At 48.2% G+C, this 14,532-nt stretch overlaps 1 protein-coding gene across 4 annotated transcripts in view; it reads right to left on the minus strand.

Moving 5' to 3' along the window:
* Positions 1–14,532, minus strand: part of dgkzb (diacylglycerol kinase, zeta b) — a 43,356-nt gene that overhangs the window by 16,920 nt on the left and 11,904 nt on the right. For 2 of the 4 annotated variants that reach the window (XM_042226647.1, XM_014338276.2), the window contains exon 1: positions 7,854–10,691. The exons of 1 other annotated variant lie outside the window; for it this stretch is intronic. In XM_042226647.1, the coding sequence (XP_042082581.1) occupies positions 7,854–8,941 (1,088 nt within the window). In that variant the 5' untranslated portion in view covers positions 8,942–10,691. Of the gene's footprint in view, positions 1–7,853; positions 10,692–14,532 lie in introns of those variants that run through there. One more of the 4 variants, XM_042226648.1, reaches the window with a different exon arrangement.

Below are 14,532 nucleotides of genomic sequence, written 5' to 3' on the forward strand. Positions count from 1 at the left end.
AAAGAAGTTTACTTCTTTATTCATTCCTTTTTCTTGGGTACAGAATAAACGTTTAAGACCAGATATTATTCATGGGGGAGGGAATGTAGCTGGGTGTAAACCTCAATTATTCTGGCTCGAAGTTTCATCGAGGAAAAACACATATTTTCAAAAAGGCGGCAGTGGAATAACTTTTTAAAGCATAGACACGTATCGGTTGTAGTTTGTAGACTTCTTTCATATTTACCGACAACACACAGCATAAGAATTAGCTAGCCGGTGAGAGCAATAAGGTAAATAATAGGTTGATAAAGAAGGCAGAAGCAGGCAAAGATAGGTGAAGGAAATCACCGACTCCTCGGACGACCAATTTCTCGTTCTCGTAGTTATTGGGTTCACTGTATTACCTTGAACTGAACACTATTGTAGTGCAGGAACGTTTTACAGTGAGGTAGCAATACAATTACGATTTACTTATAGTATAGTTACTAGAAAGGGTGTTTGGAAGTAGATGGGGGGAAAAAAATGTTTTTAATTATCTGTGCACTACAATATCTCTCACCCTGCCTCTCACGCCACACACGCTCTCCGAGCTAGTAACCATGACTTTAATTCCGTCGCGAGTGTTTCATAGGAATAACGTTAAGATTTGGTTTGTAGTCTAGGCGCCATGTTTTTTCCAGTGACTTTTTCTGTATATTGGTCTTTCCTTTATAACTGGACAGTATATGGCTGCTTTTTCAATCAGATTTACTCATTTATGAGAAAGAAGGACTATTCAGTAAAGGGATGTTATATTACTTTTTAATATCTACTCTCTCTAGAGCTTTCTTGGGTAGTGATCAGCAGCTGTACTCTCAATAGAATCATTACGACAGCAATACAGGCATGAAATATTGTGCAGTAGACCTTGTTACGATCATTCTAGTGGTAGATGATAGTATTACTCCAGTTCTCACCTTTTCCTGAGTCAATTCATTATAAGCTTTATTATTAAGAGGAATTATGGTCACATTGGAAGGTGGGCTTGCAATTTAAAACACCATAATCCAGAAGATTACCATCGACTACTGTTTTGAATCACATGGTATAAGAATTTTATAATAATACTGTATATTATCTTTGCTTTTACCGTTAGAGGGTACTTTGTCCACTTTAAAAAAACAAATTGAGGGCAAACTGTGGACAATAACTAGCCATGTATTCAAAGGGCATGAAAGCCTTAGAATGGGGTATTTATATTAAGAGGCAAATGCTGCTGGTCGGGTCATGGATAAAAGCCTAGTCACCGGTATTTCTATAGTCCATACGTTGGGGAACTGATGTGATCATAGATTAGTGCGAGTCCTCTATCGAAATAATGCATGTAGTTCGGTTGGGCTCGGGCCCTTTAGTTTAATGCATTTGGCTATAGAGGACGGGACAATGGGAAAATAGCGTACTATCTATCGAAATCGCTCTTGAGGACTGGAGCTAGTCTGAGCAGGGGCAGGTTACTCAGCCTTCGTAAGGCACGATTGGAACCCTTGTGATGAAAAGATGCGGAGGCAGGGTAAAGGCAGGATGTAGGACCTTTGTGGGGTGTCGAGGGACCCCGCTAATGAATGAAAAAAACGGTTTTTAAAGGGGCCCTTTATATAAAACAAAAAACACATAAAAAAGGTCATAGCCGGGGCAGAGCCCCAAGTGGGTTGAAGCCAGGATGGGAGTTTATGTGCAGTCGGTTGGAAGCAGAAAGCAAAGCATCAAGTAGTTTACCTTTAGCAGTAATGGCCAAACCGCTAGGATGATTTTATTCTATAAGCATGGGAGTGTACAGTGCTTTTCGAAAGATTTTATGTCACAGTCTAGGATAAACATTAAAGGATTCACCATTTTGAGCTTGTGAGTCTGCTGTCACAAGCAAAACTGGACCGCTTGGACCATGATCCCAAGATTTTTTCAGACAGGGATCCAATTTAAAAATCTCAGGTACACCATTAGAACCAGAGATTAAGACATTTTGTCAAGAACAGTTTTAAGAATACTTCGTCGGACACCACGGGAGTGATCCTGAAATAAACAAGAGGAGAGTGATCACTAAGCGTGATCCGCTACGTGCTGGCATCCAAGAAAGCAATTCGACATACTGGTTTCACCGCTTGAAGAGGCAATAACAGTTGGATAGTGATCTGTAGATCCCGCATGCGTTCTTGGATACTTGAGCTGTTCCAAAAGGGGACACAGGGCATAAAAGCTACTGCATGAAAAAAAGTCAGGCAAGGGCCCTGAGATTGAGCCGATGGTGTGAACGCAATTGGGCCACACAAACATGAATGATTTTTGGGAGGAGTTCAACGATGTGGTGTTATCACAATTTCTTGATCTGGGGGTCAGTCATAGATGTCTTGAAAAAGCAGCTACGTAAATTTCCAGTAAAAATTTCAGCCTGCCCTGTACTTTTCATGGTGCATTGGTATATTTGGGTTGTGTTTTGATATGTAGGCCTTCTATTTTTTTTTTTTTTTTGATTTGGTCTCGTGATTTGGGTTTAGCAAGCCGGTCGTGAACAAAAGACTTTAAAGGCCACCTGCGAGGGCGGAAGAAGTTTCTTAACCTAACTTGAACCTTGTGTAGGCCTTTACAAGCACATCTGTTGCCTTGGAAGCAAGTCAGAGCCCACAAATACTAACACTTCACACTAGAGTTTCGAGGGCAATGGCAACACCTAGTAATGGCAGAAGGAACTAGATTGTTTTTATGGTAACTGGTCTTTCCTGAGAAAAGAACTGTACAGGAAGTGTGGCTTCTTTTATAAGAAAATTTGTATTTCGATTATCTTCCACTTGTCGGGGCTTTTGGCACTGGGCCAACACCAGCACAGAGAGTGCAGCCAACAAAGATAAGAAACCTTAAGGAGGAGGAAATATCTGCTCACTTTGGACCGGTGGGTCTAATAGGTTCCTAAACGTAAGTCAAGTTGGTACAGTAATTCTCGCGGTTGTTTCCTAATTAACATTTCATATCGGGCATAACAGGCGGTAAGATGATTCGAGTTGTAGACTTTCATGTGACAGGGTTGGTTGGAGCGCTTGCACGTCCGAGATTGTCAATTGGGACCGAATTCACTTTCATAGCAAGGGCCGCTTCAAGAAGGAGGTTCCAACAGATTCAGTGAAGTGGTTTACAGACGTTTCCGTGCTTAGGTGTAAAACATTCAAGGGTTCACACCCGGGGCAGCGATGTCGGAACCGCATACTAACGTTGCCATCCGGGGTGGATCCGTGCTCTGTGTTAAAGCACTCTGTTTTTGGCAGACACATTTAACTGCTCTTATTCGTTTGCTGTTTTAGCTTGGTTTTGGCGGTTGTTGCCCTGCGTTTCGAGCCATAGAGCCCTTTAAGCCTGAGACTTCCCCTGTCGCAGTCAAAACTCATTGCTGCCAGTCCTAATTCTTTGAATAAAAAGGAAAATCTGCAGAGGGTCTAAGAAATATCAATGACGTTATCTAGCAGAATTTTATATAAAAATATGTCATGGTTGGCACAATATCAGGCCTCCATACCTGCCTTGGACTGGGGTGACCAAGATGAGGGGGCTTTTTAAAGAAGGTCAATTTTGAATGGAGGGCGCGTTAATCATTATATCAGTTGGATGGTACGGGCTCCAAAGGCCGCAACCACGCGTTCTTCTGCATAGTTGAGCCTATTTCCGGTCATTTTCGCTCCATTAGAGAAGCATTCGCGACCTAGGTGCCCCGAGCTCACCACGATCCTCGATTTTCACGAGCAGTGTCACAAAAGAGCAACACACCCACTGGACAATCCACCGACCTGAATGAAAATTATGAACTGGCCCTGACAGAAATGGTCACACCGAGAATCATATTATAAGGGAATTGGGACAACACGGACCGACCGTTCAATCGAAAACAAAAGAGCAACGTATTGTGGGCCACAGACCTCAGAAGGACATGGGGCATGCATAGGTGCGATGGGTGAATGGAAAGACAATGTTGAGCCTTTCGGGACAGAAAACAGCGGCTGGAGAAGAGGGCTCATCTCCCTCCTGGGGAGAACGACCGATTCAGCTTCTTGGTTAGCTACAACTGTTAGACTTATCAATGTTAAAGAAATCGACGACGCGTCTTTTTAATTTTTCCTGCTCACCTATTATCTAGAAGCGGGTTCAAGTTGGCTGATCCAGGAAGAACTACCTAAGCGATGGGTCCAGCATCGGACCTCCTTATAATCATAGAAACTAAGTCATCCGTCAAGCTTGTGTCTGGTCGGTCGCACACTGATGCCTCAGACAACTGCTTTTAAACTGCCCTAGATTTTGCTCACCCCAACGTATCCTCTCAGTAAGAACATCGTAAACCTCACTTGTACTAGATCACGATATTGTTGCAGTTCTTTTCTCTTGCTTTCCCACGGACAAGTACGCACTTGCGCTTATTAGTTTTAGTAAGGATTTGGTCTGGCGTCATGAACATTGACTCCTTAAGGGAGTGTAATGACAGTATCTCACTGGGCGCGTTCTGATTTTTACATCATAGTGTCGGTATTCTTTTCTGGGTTTTGTCTTCTCTATCTTTCTATATTAGGATAGTGTCTACTCGGCACAATGCCTTCTCTTCTTCTCGTTGGTAGAATATCCTTCTGGTTTGGCCTACATCAGTGGTCTGAGCTCACCGACGCAGTCAAGAGACTGTGCTGTACCGCACCAGCCCACGTCACAAGAAGCCTCTCAGACGTCGGCCTCACTGCAGTGTCCATAATGGACACTTTTTTTCGCCGTCACTTTAAGAGGAAGGATGCCGCTCTGCAGGAGGACGCGTCCAAATCCTGCCGCCAGCGGAGGCCCAGCGTTGCCGTGCCCACCAGCAAAGCTCGCCGAAGGTCCACAGTCGGGCTGCCTTCCTCCGCTCTAGCCCAGCGGCGTCGCTCCAGCGTCCAGCCGCCGTCAGGGTCGCTGTGTGCTGGTGGGGGGCGTCTGGCAAAGACAGACTCCGGCAGCAGGTGGGCGGGGCACGGTCGCAGGCGCTCAAGCACTACCACGCCCAACCTCAACCCGAGGTTTGCCGTTTGCCGGAGAAAGGTGGGGAAGCTGCGGACGATCGACACCCACCTGCTGGGGCCGTCCATGCTGCTCGCCAGCCTGATCCAGATGGCTGAGGAAGACGAGGAGGAAGAGGGTGTGGGGGCGGGACGGCTGGCTGAAGAACAGCAGGGAGGTGATCAGCGGCGTCAACAACAGAGGAGAGGAAGAGAAGAGGAATGGGTTAGGTGTAGGATGCGCATGGCCAGGTGGACGTTGTGTAGCGACTGAAGTCAAGCAGAGGGTTGAGGTAGGTATCAACCGGGCGGGTTTCAAGCACAACAAGGAGGAGATTTTCCCACTCGAGCCAGCAGCCCTCTGACTCAGTTCTAGCAGTATTTCGAATCGAAGCGACAACAGCAATCCCGTTTTCATCTTTTATAACTCGATGCCAAGCGGCGGTCAAAAGGAAAGAAGGTAATCGCATTTGTGTGACAGTAATCGGCACGCACCTGACATCAGTCAGTCAATTTATACTGTGCAAGCGCTTCATGTGTCGTGTCTTCTGGTGTCGTTCTGACAGATGAGTGGGTCAAGTTTGACGATGACAAGGTGAGTGTGGTGTCTCCAGAGGATATCCTGCGACTGTCAGGTGGCGGAGACTGGCATATAGCGTATGTTCTACTGTATGGCCCCCGGCGGCTGGACATACTTGAAGAGGAACAATAGCTGTGGCAGACTTCTCAGAAGACAAAGACAACATCCAATATACACACAAATTGCCATTTCAAAGCACTGTCTGCATAGATGTGCAATAAAACTGGTGTCTTTAAAGATTTGAATTACCTTAATTTTTTTGTTTTTCTTTTGTAACCAACACAGATGCTTGTAAACAAATTCTGTCAAATGGTGTTAAATATTCAACCCACTGATTCAATGCTGGCTAATCTGGGTCATCCTCTTTCCTCGCACTTTAATGGACGGTAAAGAGTGAAATCGAGTGCGGCCCGAGTCCGGCACACAAGGCATCTGGGAGCTAAGGCACTCCACCATCTAACAGGAATATCTGGGTATTTCGTAGGGGGGTACGTAAGGGCCTGCCGTTTCAGTAATCAAGATTTGCTTTTATCACACCCAGCTAAAAGTACGTAATATCTGGTGTTTACTTAAAGCACACCTCTCTGATGAGGTGGCTCATATCATTAAAGCAGACCCAGTTTGTCTTACTCCCTCTAGCTCATTTGGAGGGGATCCGTCTGGCGCAACTAGGAAAGATGCCTAGCCCAAGCGCTTCTGGGCCCTGACGGTATTATTCTCACAGGAGGAGCGACCTGTATGAGACTACTTGCCCCTACGCTCTTGGATTGCGACCTTGGAGCCCGCCTTGTTCATGGCTGTTCACTGTTTCTGGACGACCACTCCCGGGGTAATCTGGGTTCAACTGTGCAGGTCTTTTTGCAAGTGCTGTTGCGCTCGCACATACACTTCCCTCGCCTCTGATATACAGGGTTGCTTCTGAAGGTATGTGAGTATTTAGACAGATGAGGCTTCTCTGCTATCATGAACAATATTAATTACACTCAAATGCCTCACTTTTCTCATTTGTAGGAGAGTAGGACATGATAACCTGGAGGAATACACTATGATCACGCAACCATACTTGCGAGCTCTGGTCGTAGATCATGTGTTGGACCGTGTTTAATAAACTTTAGGGAAGTGACGTTGAGATTCACGTGATGGGTTTGGCTGCAATAAGCCAAAAATAAGTACATAGCACCGCCTTCAGCGATCGAGGCGTGCGACCCCTCCTCACGACTTTAGAGTGCGTTTATAAGGGTTAGCCCTGTTGTAGCACTTAGAACAAGAGTATTAAGAATAAGGAAGAGATTGGCTGGTGTGCTTGGTAGCTCGTAGGGGTTGTTCGTCCTGTGTGTGTCAGCTGGCTCCTTTGCCGATCGCAACTGTCCCTATCATGGTGGGCTGGTTAAGCGTGCCGGAACCGTGTGTCAGAGAAAAAGCTGGTGTTGTGGATGCTTGAAGCTCGTTGTAAATCTAGATGTGCTTGTTGCCGTGTGGTTGGTTATCAGGAGTGTATGTACATAGTTGTCTGAGCACTCGATGATGTAAGTGAGATTGGTGTGTGTGGTTGTGTTCATCAAACAATATCGCTGTGGGTCTTATTTCTAATACGTTTGTTGTTACTAGTGCGGTGAGTAGAATCATCTTGGGAGAAGTGTGTGGTGTGCGCTGTGTGAGGTTGTGAGTGTGTTGTGTGTGTGTGTTGTTGTGTCTGTGTGTGTTTGCTGTGTGTGTGTGTCTGTGTGTGTGTGTGTGTTGCTGTGTGTTGTGTCTGTGTCTAGTGTGTGTGTTGTGTGTGTGTGTGTGTGTGTCTGTGTTGTGTGTGTGTCTGTGTGTGGGCTGTGTCTGTGTGTGTGTGTGTGTTGTGTCTGTGTGTGTGTGTGTGTGTGTGTCTGTGGTGTGTCTGTGTGCTGTGTGTGTGTGTGTGAGTGTGTGTGTGTGTGTGTGTGTGTTGTGTGGGTTGTGTGTGTTGATGTGTGTGTGTGTTGTGGGCTGTTCTGTGTGTCTGTTCTGTGTGTGTCTGTTCACACACACACACTCACACACACACTCACACACACTCACACAGCTAACCCTAACCCCCTGTGAGTGCACCCAGTGTCAGTGTCGTTCTTTGCTAACAGAAGTTTTACATTACAGCAGCTCAGTTTTTGTGTATTTTATTATTTGTTATTGTTTTTTCTAAAATGTGTTACTGTGTATTTGATATTTATTGCGGTTATCCACGGCACCCGTCAGACAGGAAGCTTCTCGCTCTGCTGAGCCGGGTTACGTACAGCAGGAAGGCGCTCCAGCTCTCCAGGCAGGAGTCATGGCCCCGAGGCCCCAGCGGGCTCAGTGCGCCGGCGCCCCGGTAGAAGCCCGGGTGGTTGAGGTAGTACACCGAGGTCTTGCGGCTGGGCAACGGCGGGCCTCTCCCAGGCCAGGGGCTCCCAGCTTTGGAGATGGTGGAGATCCTTCTCCTCTTCCTTTGGCTGGAGGTGCGGCAGCAGCCGTAGGGGAAGGAGTCTACCGTAAACACCTGAGAGGAATTCCTCCGGAGGCAGCGCGGCGCCCGGATCAGCGGGCGGGACGGCGACGGCAGCGGGGGAGTCTTTTTCATCAACTCCAGTGTGGCAGTGGAGGACACGGACGGGCTAGAGGCTCGGGAGAAGTGGGGATCAGGGGAGCAGGTGTTCTCCTCCTCCTCAGCCAACTGCTCCGCCTCTGACAGCTGGCTGGTTTCTGATTGGCTGTCGTCAGTGGTGGAGAAACGGCTGCTGTTGTCGTCGCCATCTGAGAGGAGGCTGCTGGCTCGTGAAAATCTCCTCCTGTTGTTGACGCCGCTGATCACCTCCACCTGCTGTTCTTCAGCCAGCCGTCCCGCCCCCACACCCTCTTCCTCCTCGTCTTCCTCAGCCATCTGGATCAGGCTGGCGAGCAGCATGGACGGCCCCAGCAGGTGGGTGTCGATCGTCCGCAGCTTCCCCACCTTTCTCCGGCAAACGGCAAACCTCGGGTTGAGGTTGGGCGTGGTAGTGCTTGAGCGCCTGCGACCGTGCCCCGCCCACCTGCTGCCGGAGTCTGTCTTTGCCAGACGCCCCCCACCAGCACACAGCGACCCTGACGGCGGCTGGACGCTGGAGCGACGCCGCTGGGCTAGAGCGGAGGAAGGCAGCCCGACTGTGGACCTTCGGCGAGCTTTGCTGGTGGGCACGGCAACGCTGGGCCTCCGCTGGCGGCAGGATTTGGACGCGTCCTCCTGCAGAGCGGCATCCTTCCTCTTAAAGTGACGGCGAAAAAAAGTGTCCATTATGGACACTGCAGTGAGGCCGACGTCTGAGAGGCTTCTTGGTGGCTGTTGGACGTAAAGAGCAGTTAGCATGAAGCGCAGAGCGGTCTGGTCTATGAGAGGAAAGGCGCTGCTTTGCCTGCAGGGTCGTGCAAACGCTTCAGGAAGTGACGGAAAATAAAGACGAGTCGTTTTTTACCAAATAAAGTCAAAGTGGAGCTCAGACTCATCGGGCAGGAGGAGCCCCCATCGCTGTTAGGCAGCTTCATCTTCATCACATGCAGCATCCAGACCTCTGGGTGGAGAGGCCAACATCCGAGGGCGTGGCCACTCCAGCACCGTTTTCTCTGGGTGACTGCAGCGTGTCGTATTTCTCGGTCGGAGCTGTGGTTGTGCTTTCTGCATCTTGATCTGGAACATGATGAGCTGGCACCAGTCGATGCTTTCTGAGAACGAGCTCACGTTCAAACGTTGCGCGGCGTCCTCAGGTAACGCGCGGCGAACCCCGATAACCCCTCACAGGTCACAGGTCAGGCAGGTTGCGTTTTAGCCACATGACTTTTATATATTTGCTAATAAAGTTTTTCTGCTGAAAGCTTTTCGGTTTGGCGGCAGACATGTCAGACCTGAGGCGGGTTGTCAGCGATGAGCGTTGCAGCGACTGAAATGTTTCCTACACAAACGACATTTCACCTGATCTGTTGGAACGGCCTCGTTAATGAGCCAACAGGCTAAGTTTCACCCGATGAATCTTCTGTGATCATCTTCCTGGTTCCGATGTGTTATGATAACACCGGGTTGATGACGATCCTGACCGATGGACGGTTTCCTCCCACTTTCATCAGTGTTTTTGGTTGGGTGTTGCAGGAGCCGGGGATCGAACCCCGACCGACCTGAGTGTGGCTGTTTTGGGCTTCTGCTGCAGGACGAGTCTGAGGCCTCCTGCCAGTGTTCAGTGGTTTAGAAGCCGCCACAGTGCCTGAAGCCTTTGCACAGACCGGCTGCTGGACCATCCGGCTATGAACGACATTCACACAAATATCCATCTGCACATGAAAACTCAGGCGCTGATTTTCTGGAAGCTTTCCAGTCTACTGACCAATCACATGTGACCATGTAGACCACAACATCTTCAGTTTGGGGTCCCACAGGGCTCATTTCTAGGGCCTCTGACTTTTTCATTGTATTTACAGCCTTTGGCAGCCGTCCTTAGAAGGCATGGAACAACCTTCCACTGTTATGCTGATTCAAGCAAAACAGAGGTGATTGTTTTTGGTCGTAGCGGACCTTGTGATCCCTCCTCTTTTGATTTGGGACCCCTGGCAGAGTATTTTAAACTTGTTGAAACTAACTTTGGTTTTAAGGTGGACTGATTTTAAATTGGACCTGCAAATTAGGGCTCTGTCAAGTCCAGTTTTTAGCATTTAAGGCGCTCAGCAAAGGTAAGACCTATTTTATCCAGACTGCATTTCGAAACAGTACTCCATGCTTTTACTTCATCTCGTTTGGATTACTGTAATACTCTTGTCTGCTGCTGCACGACTGCACATAACTCCCATCCTGGCTTCACTCCACTGGCTGCCCGCATATCTTAGAGTTTGTTTTTAAAGGCTTAAACGGTCTTGCCCCCACCTTCATCCTTACTGCCTCCCCATGTTTCTCAGGTCAGCTGACGAGCTGCTAACCTGCCCCTGCACATCAGAGAGGTCCCTCCATTGTCCATTTATTAAAGCATGCATTAAAACTAGGGCTGCCACAAACGATTATTTTGATAGTCGACTAATCAGATCATCATCCATTGGACATAAAACGTACAGCTTATTGCACCAGCAGCATCTGCTCTTATATAACTATCATTAGCTTACAGCTTTAAGTGTTTAAGGTCTGTGCTAACTAAAAATAAAGACAAGATGATAGTTTATTAAATTTTAATGAAATTGCAGATTGTTTCGGTGAAGTTTAATAAACTCCTTGCTATCTAAAATATAACAGGACACCGGAGTAAATTCTCCAGCATCTCACACTTCTGATAATCAGCTGTCTGCTTGACGTTTATTCAGCTGTGTAAAAACTATAACTTTAATCTCAGCCAAACCGATTTACTCAGGAACAAATAAAATACTGAAAAAAGCCAAACAATAACATTTTTAAGTTATCTAAGTGACTCATATATCATGTTTAACCTGAGTAGTGAAAGACGGCGGTGGGTTTGAAAACGATTTGCCGGGAGTCCGGTGTTCTCACGGCGCTAGTGACCTAGCCCCCGGCTAGCTATCGAGCTAGTGGGTAACAGACGTCTCCGAAAACGTCGGAGCGCTTTTGAAAATATGTGGTGTCCTGATAAACTGAGCAGATATTTGAGGTTTACACAGCTACATTCTCGCCTGAAAATATGTTAAACGTTTATTTTGTGACCCAGAAAGAATAATAAGAGTAATATTAAAACTAACTAGCTGCCGCCATTGTTGGAAACTGAGCTGGGCTGCGCTATGAATTCTGGGACACAGCTGCTTCTTCTTCGGGGTTTAACGGCAGCTGGCATCCTTGTACATGCAGTGCTGCCATCTTCTGTTTCAGTCCGTTATTACACTCTTAAATCCTGCTACTTATTCCTGCGTCTTTTGTGATCTTACAAAGCTTCAAACGACACGTCGACTATTAAATCAGTCGTCAACGATTTTGATAGTCGACGTAATCGTGGCAGCCCTAATTAAAACCCATTTTTATTCCTTGTGCTTTTGACCCAGTGTGACTCTGACTTTCCTGCTTTAATTTAATCTAATGTGCTGATTTGATTGTTTGTGCTTACTGTTTGTCATGTCAGGTGTACGGCAGCTGGGAGTTTTCTGAAAGTGCTTAGAAATAAATTGCCTGCCAAGCTGAATTTCCACTTTTATCATCTTATTTCAAATCTGTAAACTATCTGCCTCGATATCTGCAGTCCAGGTGGGAGAAATAAGCCCAGAGAAATCAGGGGGCTGCATTTCCTCACCGGTGATGATGAGAACAGAGGACGATGAGCTGCTGGAGAGGGTCACACTGACGTAGACACAGCAAGAACAGATAAACAGGAAGAGGACGCACTAAAATCCATAAAATCTGCAACAACACCACCTCCTGTCAGACCAGCCCCTCGATCAGCTGCTGATGGCGGTCCTGGATCACGACCCACGTTGGCGAGCAGAACCAGGACCGCCCACACGCACAGCAGCACTTGTGTGTGTTCAGGATGTCAGGCCTGTGTGTGCGCTGTCATAGGATCAGTAACATTTCTGAAACCACCCGGCTCCTCATCACAAACGCTGCTGTGACAGCAGGAAGTGCACAGGTGAGGCAGATTTCCTGCCCCCGGCACCATTTAGTGGCTCCGCAGGCTTTCACGGGCCGTGCGGTCACGCCTCTCTGACTTACCGGAACGCATCGAAATCAAAACTAGGCCTCGTTCTGCGTCACACCACACGCCGGCCTCTGATGGGACCGCCCGGTGCCGGCTGTGTGAGATGAGCTCGGGTTACCCCCCCCGGCCTGACCCGCCAGGACCAGAGCAGCATGAATTATAAACGAGGCAGAGAGGGGGTGTGGGCTTTTCACCACAGGGAGCGGCACGACAACAGGGACCTGTCATCGCCGCTGTGACACACACAACAGCAGTAATTACCGCCACGACTACCTGCTGGTTTCTCGCCCTGTAAACAAATAGTGCGGTAATTAGACGTGACGCTGACATCGCTGTCAGCAGACGGTGCTTTTACTGCAGAGAGCAGACGTTCAGGTTTTACTTTCTACATGGTTTTAAAAAGCCACGCTTTTAAAATCAGGAGGAGGAGCCACACTACAACAGGAAGTTGCAGGTCCTCTGACGTCCAGCAGAGGCAGCAGTGAGTCAGCCTCCACAGACTGCCATGTCTAACATGTTCACAGCCTGATGCTCAGGCTTCATGACACCTGTGCATGGCGAGAAATCACAGGTTTAAACGGTTTCTTTAGGTGGTGTAAGTGGTGCACAGCCACCAGGGGGCGCTGTTTTAGCTTCCTCAGGGCAGAAAAAGGTTTAAAGTATAAAAATGTTCATACCAGTTCGTCCTTTCTCCTTTCTGTAATTACCCTGTGCAAACTTTACACTCACCACCAGGGGGCAGAGTTTTATGCCTCCCCATACTCTGACTTTAAAGACCTCCGTCACTGAAACACGTGCAGCGTGGCTCTGCATGCTGCATGGCACAAGACGGTAAAGAAGGTGTGTAGCCTCAGATGAAGGTGGGGCTTATCTCTGATTGGTCCCTGAGGGTGTTTCCATCACCGGGTCACGTTCTACCCGAGGATAGAAATGAGGAGACTGGTTTCTTGTACTGATTCTGACGCACGCGCTGTGCAGACGTGTTTTATCAGCCGCTCAGGGAGACCCTCCGTCTGCAGCAGAGCCTGAAGTAACCGCGTCCACGTCTCCCCTCGCGTGTTGGAGATCGTACTCGAGTATTTGATCACCTGTTGCTGCCTCGGTGTCACGTTACCTGTGTAACTGCCGACCGGGTCACCTGACCGCTCAGACAGGTAACAGGTAAGTGAGGAGGTGTTTCTATAAATAGACGAGTCTGTCTGCTGCTGTCAGTCAATGGCAACAGAAACAGAAAGCAGCTTCCAGTAACCAAAACCTGACGCACGATAAGAAGCTGAGGTTGGAGCCTCCACGTGTCGCGCTTCAGCTGCTCGTCTGTGTCAAACGTCCCGTGGAGGCGTGTCATAACCAAAACAAACTGTATATCAAAGATGGACGGACACATCCTGACATCGGGCTTTGTGTTGGTATTTCTTTGTTGCCATGCTGGTTTTTCTGAACACTCTTTTTTTCCAGTTTCTTTCTACTGTTGCATCTCGATGATGTCACAGAGAGGGGCAGCCAATCACAAGAAAGGGGGACGGGGTCGACCTGAAAGGCTGCATAAAACAAAGCAGAGCTGCTCTGCTCGTCCGAGGATGGAAAGGGCCACTTTGAAGCTGTTGCTGTGATTGCTCGTGAGCACACGTCTCAGTGATGTAATCTGAACCGTTTAATCTCGATAAAGGTTTTATAAATAAAGTTTAATCTCTGTGCTATAAATGGAAACCTGTGCCTGTGTGGGACAGGCACAGGAGAATAACCACAGAGCGAGCAGCCTCGTCTGTCGCCGAGCGAACACCAGTAATCACGGGCATGCCGCCGCCACAGGTGACGTCACGCAGGTGACTCGGTCCTGCGAACATTCGCTCCACTGTCCAGCAGGGGGCGAGTCTCTGAGAAGATGAGGATCGTGACTTTGCAGAGGTCAGAGGTCGGGTCAGGTTTTGCAGTCGTGTGACCACAGTCCACGTTAGACGTGATGCTGCGGGCTCAGGGGAGTAAGAGCCCGTCTGGGCCCTGATTGGTCAGTCAGTGGCTGCTGGGGGTCACAAAGAGGTTCCCGTAGTATTCCTGGAAGACGCCAACTTGTTTTCAAACGCTCGCCGTTTTCTTTGAGCATTAGTGAAACCATGGAAACGAAGACCGTTTCCTGTTTCTGGCGCACTTTTTCAACTTTGGCCAATCCTTCCTGCAAAGCTTTAAATAGAAATCCATCCTGTTACGTCACAACATGCACGTTTAAGAATATCCTCTCTCTGTGACATCACAGAGATCCTACGGTGGAAAAAAACGAGTGTTCAGCCCG

This window comes from Haplochromis burtoni, unplaced genomic scaffold (genome assembly GCF_018398535.1).
Source record: "Haplochromis burtoni strain Fernald_Lab_line unplaced genomic scaffold, NCSU_Asbu1 Contig_222, whole genome shotgun sequence".
Taxonomy (NCBI): domain Eukaryota; kingdom Metazoa; phylum Chordata; class Actinopteri; order Cichliformes; family Cichlidae; genus Haplochromis; species Haplochromis burtoni.